Source organism: Prunus persica, chromosome G5, assembly GCF_000346465.2.
Source record: "Prunus persica cultivar Lovell chromosome G5, Prunus_persica_NCBIv2, whole genome shotgun sequence".
Lineage (NCBI taxonomy): Eukaryota > Viridiplantae > Streptophyta > Magnoliopsida > Rosales > Rosaceae > Prunus > Prunus persica.
In genome coordinates, this window is record NC_034013.1 from 8,822,210 (window position 1) to 8,828,969 (window position 6,760).

General features: G+C 36.7%; 1 protein-coding gene across 2 annotated transcripts; it reads right to left on the reverse strand.

Moving 5' to 3' along the window:
* LOC18776268 (adenine phosphoribosyltransferase 3) lies at positions 601 to 6,258 on the reverse strand. Of its 2 annotated transcripts, XM_007209605.2 has the most exons (6): positions 5,851 to 6,248; positions 5,397 to 5,507; positions 2,749 to 2,841; positions 1,810 to 1,959; positions 1,223 to 1,281; positions 601 to 1,091 (listed from the first exon to the last, which is right to left on the reverse strand). In XM_007209605.2, the coding sequence occupies exons 1-6, from the start codon at positions 5,930 to 5,932 to the stop codon at positions 1,038 to 1,040; spliced, it is 549 nt and encodes a 182-aa protein (XP_007209667.1). In that variant the 5' UTR covers positions 5,933 to 6,248; the 3' UTR covers positions 601 to 1,037. The 2 variants fall into 2 exon arrangements, with proteins under 2 accessions (XP_007209667.1, XP_020420140.1); XM_020564551.1 differs by lacking the exons at positions 601 to 1,091; positions 1,223 to 1,281 and adding an exon at positions 1,288 to 1,391 and having other exon boundaries at positions 5,851 to 6,258.

Consider the following 6,760-nt stretch of genomic DNA (forward strand, 5'->3'; position numbering starts at 1 on the left):
AATCCAATAAAAGAAATTTAGGATGATCAGTAGAAGTCAGTAGGGTTTCTTGGGTCCATAGATGTCCTTCTCAACTGCCCAAGCTTTTGGTTAATTTGGCAAAGTACAGCGCAAGTCACGCAACTGCTGCTAAAACAACACTTGTCTTAGGAGAAAATGAAAGGCTTGACAAGGGTGGTGTATGGTCACAATCTATGATGTAAACCTTGTGACCTATAAAATGTAATTCTACTTACCAAAAAACTCTCTTGCCCCCATCCTTACGTATGTTTTCAAAGTCAAGCAAAATAAAATATTCCATCTACTAAAACACATTGATTCTGTATTCAAAAGAGTTGAAAGATTCTCTATGGAAGAGAGCAAAAAACAAATGAGAATTTGCCTTGATGTAATTTGACTTGGACCAGGGTGTTCCTATTTGCATTGGGCCATGGTGACATATTGGTTTACTGGAGACCACATATTTTAAGTGGCCCACGAGAAAACATGCTCAGTTCATACAAAGTTGAACACAATAACTTTTGATCAAGTGATGAGTGATGGATCAAGCTAACAACATTACTACAGCTGGATTGGGAATTCAGATATGTTGAACTTGTATGAACCTCAACCTGAGTTTGATCATAAATTCTCAAATCAAGGTCAAACTCCCTCTAGCTTACCCACTCAGATTTCAAGTTTGCTTCAAGTGCAAGAATCACTAAGAAACAATGCCTATATATACGGCTCTGAACTGAGAGAAACAAAATGAGGGGGTTACATAAAATTGAGTTCATGGAAAAACAAAGAAAATGAGTCCTGCAGAAGTTTTCTCAAATCGAACGGTTTCCATAATTCAATGGTCTATGCTCTACTAGTACTAGCTAAAATGAGGGGTCTCAGCAACCAAGGTTTATCAAATTTCATTAATCATTGAAACAGGGAAAAGGGAATGGCTGGGGTGAATCAAATCAGATTCCGGATATGGGAGTAGCCCAGAATGTGCATGTTCCTCATGCAGCACCGACACAGATGAATCATATAGTCTTTTGCCCGGATCAGTGGTATTCAACTAGTACATACAATGGCTTGCCGTTCAATCGCACACGACCCTGCAACATCAGGAAGCATGAAGTCACTGGCAATGGTGACACAAAACATAGCAATGCAGAAGGGCCATAGGGTTCTTTCTTTCATATTGTAATCATAAAACTGAGGAAAGCCGAGAGCTAAACCAACTCACCTGTAAATCTGGTAATTCAATTACACATGCACATTCAACTACTTCTGCTCCAACACGTTCTGAGAGGAAACATTTAATTTTACCAAATCAGCACTAAGGTCTTACAAGCATCCACAAATTTAAAGTATGTTGAAATTTGCCAAGGAACAAAGCAAGCAATCCAGAAATCCTGCCTCCAAATTTAATACAACAATTAGTTGATTAAACCAAAGAGAATTTTGACGAATATAACATGCATACTTAATAACCTAGATGACAAAATAGAACTTCAAAGAATCAAAAGACTACAATTCAGTAAGTTTTCTCAGAATTTAGACTCTGATCACTTCTAACTTCTAACTAAGCAAAATATCATGAACCAAAAAAGTACTAAATGAAAATTATGCTTTTCAAGAAAAAAGCCAAACATTTGAAACAAAAAAACAGAATAGATATTTAATTTGAGCACAGCTTGGACATCTGAACTGAAATATGAACTTGACACAGATCACCAATGGATGCACCGGTGACTAGTCCCATATAAAACATGAATTCTTCCAATATTTTAACCAACAACTTGTTTATAATACTAAAACAAGTGTAATTACCCAATAAATTCATTGCAGCACAGAGTGTGCCTCCTGTGGCTATTAAATCATCAACCACCAGAGCTCGCTCACCAAGTTCTACTGCTCCAACATGCATCTCAAGACGGTCCCTTCCATATTCCAAAGTGTACTCTTCAAAAATAACATCTCCTGCCACCATGGAAAAGTTTTTCAGCAATCCTAAGATTAGTCACAACTTCAAAGATGAGACTTAAAAATCTCAAGAGGAAAAAGAGATTCAAAACTATACGTAAGACAGCCCTCTTAAATGTGGTTCCCAAGGCACATAACTGCATGTCAGATATTAGAACATTAAAAGTTAAAAATATATAAGTTCCGAAGTATCAGGAGCATCATTAACTATCTGGACAGTATACAGCCCTAAAAAAAAATAAAAAAACACAGCTCTGCAGTTCACTGAAGAAATAATCACTAGATAAATACGGCATGGTGGAAGACATGCAAGGACTGGCGAGGACAGAAACAGATATATTTTAAAGCCAGAATTGGACAACAAAACCACACTAGAAGCATGTAACATCATAAATTATCAAGGACTCATAGTTCATATCAAGGCAGTTCCAACTTCCAAGCAGTGTCTTCAAGCCATCATTCATCAAGGGCCCAATTCATTGGCATTATAATTACATCCTCTTTTACACAAAGGATACACTGGAGAAATAATATCCCTTTAAATGGCGGTCTATAATATGCTACTCAAGCAGAACTGTCTTGTACTTGATCAGAAAGTCGGTATGTGGCATCCGTATGTCATATGCGATTACCGTTTGAAGATAACTTTTACTGCAGACCATCACAACCTTTGCTATATTGACCAACTGTAATATGAACATACCATACATAATAGGACAAACATGTTCACATACAGTCAGTCATACCAAGAGATGTAGACAAAATATCTAATAGGATAAAAATTACCAGGCAACTTCCTTGGCTTTCTCAGGGGAACAAACTTTGCTCCTATTGCCAATGCAATGGGAGGGCCAAAGATAAAACCTCGAGCCTCAATTCCTGAAATAAACGAAAATGAAACCTCAGATTTCAGAACGCCATAAGGGCTACAGAAATGTTTTCTACTACCACATAGAACTTGAGACTTCAAACAATACAGGGTTATCACTATTCACTTAGAAAAGGCCACAACAAGCATAATTTCTGTGTCGATCACTCTGTTACCAGAGCAATAAAAGTGTACCAGCACAAATAATTCTAAATGTACCATCCACAAACATAATGCCATGAAAGGAGACAAATAGCAACACTTTTAACATGAAAATGGGAATGGGAAGTAAAAAACCCATTTGAATGCATCTTTATTATCAGGTATTTAAGTTTCCACTAGGATTCAATGATCTCTAGACAATGGTCCAAACAAATTCAGGTTCTCAACCCGTTGGACTGCAATTTCCTCCACTAGGATACAATGATATCTATAAAAAAGGTCCAAGTATATTCGGGTCCCCAGTGTTGGGTGTAGGTGGCTCGATACAAGCCATGTGTAAGTTCCACATTGGAAAATACAACAATAATCTACAGTTTAAATATAGGTGGTCCACTTCTAATTGCAACGAGACCTTTTGTGATAAAACCCCACACCTAGAGGTCCATTGGGTCTTCTCTCTCCTTGGTGGTTAAGGTGGGGACAGTATCGGTGCATGATTTGGACAGGTAGTGGGCTCCTATTGGGCCCATCGGTACAACACTCAGCTCAAAAGAAACAGTAAAGGACAGATATTCAATTTAAGTTTCCACTAGAATACAATGATCTCTAGACAATGGTCCAAACATATTGAGCTTCCCAACCTGTTGGACCGTAATTTCATTGTCAGGTTTTTAAGTTTCTACCAGAATACAATGATATCTATAAAGGTCCAATCCAAGCGTATTTAGGTCCTCGACTCAAAGAAAAGATTACCATATTCAGGTCCTTGGCTCCACAGAAACAGCTAAAATACTTTCAAGGATAAAGAAAGATGTTGGTAAAAAGTTTATTATAAGAACAGAAGAAATTTTAAAAGAACGGCACGGTGAACATAATTCCCAATGCATAAGAAATATGGAATCAAATGTTATGAGACAATAATGAAGGAATGAATAGGGAAAGAAATCCTTCCAAATTACAATTTCTAATGTAGCATAAGACTACAACTATGGAAAAGTAAATGTAAGAGTTTAATGATCAAGGCTAGGACTTGGCTTCCATGGTTATCGAGGGCAACATAATACTAGGAAATATTGGTTCTTCTAATAGAAAAACTAAGCACAAACAAGAAATCAACTACAACATCAATTAAAATAACAACAGATACGGTATGCTTTTCTTTTCAAGAAGAAATACCACATCTTGTCTATGTCAGGGTGTAATTTGCAGGTAGATTCCCAAATAGGTATAAGGACTTTCATTAACACAAGAAGACATCTTAAGTCCACATAAGCGCACAAATAGATAGATCCTAGTGTATACACATTAAGACAAAACATGCATAAACAATTTGGACCAAATAATTTGGGAAATCAATATAATAACTGAGAATCAAGGCCAATCAATAATGAAATGGAATTAAATTTTCAGCTGTGTAGGACCTAAAGTGGTATATTTGGATACCTATTATAAGTTACGAATGAAATGGAAAGCATGTGAATATATATCGATTTCTAATGAAGTCAATTCCGATTAGATTCCTTGAGGCATAAATGTGACTTTTACCAGCTCCACAGACACAAAGCTTAATTTTCTTCATAATCTTCCACAATGTAATATTTTCAAAACTAGTAGGGCCAAACAAAAGAAGCTTAATTTTAAAAGGAACTTTCAATGGTTCTTTTATCAATTTTTGAAAGGCCAAACACAAGCCAAGGCAGCAAAGATTCATAAAACTATTACAGTAAACAATTACATCACAATAATAAATTCCCTCAATGCACAGCAACTCAAGGACACAAGGAAGGGCAACAACATAAAGAGAATAAATAAGGGTCACCCAACAGTAAAGTTGGAAACCCACATTATAATGAAGCCAAAAAATTCGGCCCAATTGAAATGGGGGTCCACTTTTAACAAGGTGGGCATCATCACCAACCACCACCATCCACGCAAATTGGACTCAAGCACATACCCACAAGAGAGAGAGAGAGAGAGAGAGAGAGAGAGAGAGAGAGAGAGAGAGAGCAAATGTGAGGAGCTGGAGAAATTTTTTTAAAGGAGAATAAAGAAAAGAACTTCAGAGAGAGCCATCAGTGGCATAACGCACTAACAAGGCTTAGAGTCAAACAAAAAATCACTCCCAAAACCCAGTGTGACTTCCATTCCATAATTCCCCTTAGAAGCATTCAAAAGGACAAGGAGAAACTTATGCAATATTTAGAATTTCTGCATCACACAGACCTACTTTTCTAGTAAGCATGGACCCACCACCTTCAAGCTAATCACTGTTACAAAAAGTTCTTTAAAAGCTTTGGTCCTTTGGCTCAAATGCGCAAAATCTTTAAACCCCAGTTCTCCAACTAGTCCTTAACAAAAGAGAATTATAAAATTTAAAAAATATATATTTTCTTATTTTTTTTACCTGCAACCACTGAAATGTTTTTGCCTTTGTATCTCTCAACGAACAAATCGATTGTGTCCTTGAAGGCTTTTGGGTCCAGCAATAAAGTTGTGATATCTTGGAACATAATACCTACACAGTGTGGCAGTTGCAGGACATGAACCAAAAACAAAATAAGCAAATTTCCAACAGAGAAAGACAGAACAACCACAAGAAAAAAAGAATAAACAATCACTTCAACTGTTTGTTATGAAAAATAGAAGGGAAATGAAAGGAAACCAAAAATGAAAATTTTCATTTTTATCACAAAGGCCATCACTTTTTGCATAAATGAAAACCCACTTCAGTCAGGCCACATAATCAGGTTTTCATGACAAAGATACAACATTTTTTAAGACAACTTGTTGAGTCAAAAACGAAAACGAAAAACTTAAATAGCGCCAAATTTTAGATGAGAGAAAAAAGAAGAACAAACCAGGTTTGGGAAAATTGGGGACGACCCGAATCTTGGTTTTAATACCATGGATGCGAGGATCTTCATCTTTGAAAACCGACATTGTGGTGTATGCAAGAGACCCAAAAGAACTCACTCTTTGTTTCTTCAAGTTTCCCTGACCAAAACCCAGGTCAGAAAACCGCTCTGTGTGTCTGTATTCCACCAGAAACAGAGTGACAAAAACTCAGAGAGAGAGAGAGAGAGAGAGAGAGAGAGAGAGAGAGGGAGAGGGAGAAAGAGAGGGAGAAGCGTGGGCTCAGAGATAAGAGAGAAGTAGTATTTATAGAGTGAGCAGAGAAAGTGTGCAGCGTGTTTTCAGTTTTCACTTTCCGAGAGAGGGATGATGATGGTAAAAGGTGAAAAAGAAAAAACAGAGGAATCACGAGATCATCCAGCCAAACACGCCCTTCTCTCTACTAGCCAGGCGCGGCTGTCTTTAGGCCGATTTCGCGCGTTTCTTTGAGTTACTGACTTTGTGAAAAAGACTTCACGACTAAAATATCGATAATATCGATAAAATATCAATGATATTATCGTTTTTTTGGATCTAGAATATTTTGAAACATATTTATACACATATCGTATAAGTATCGATAATATCGAAAAATATCGATGTTGATAATTTCTCTCACACTTCAACAATATTTGACCAAAATATCGCTATAATATCGATAATATTGCTAAAATATCGATAATATCGCTACAATATCGACAATATCGAGATGACGATGACTGTGAAAAATTTGAAGAGTTATTTACACTAACACCCCGAAGTTTCTTATGTTTTCACAAAACCCCCTCGTATCTCAAAAATTACATGAACACCTCCTGAGGTTTCAGTGTCTTTTCACAAAAACCCATTTTCATTGATTGTTTGTCCAAAATTGAT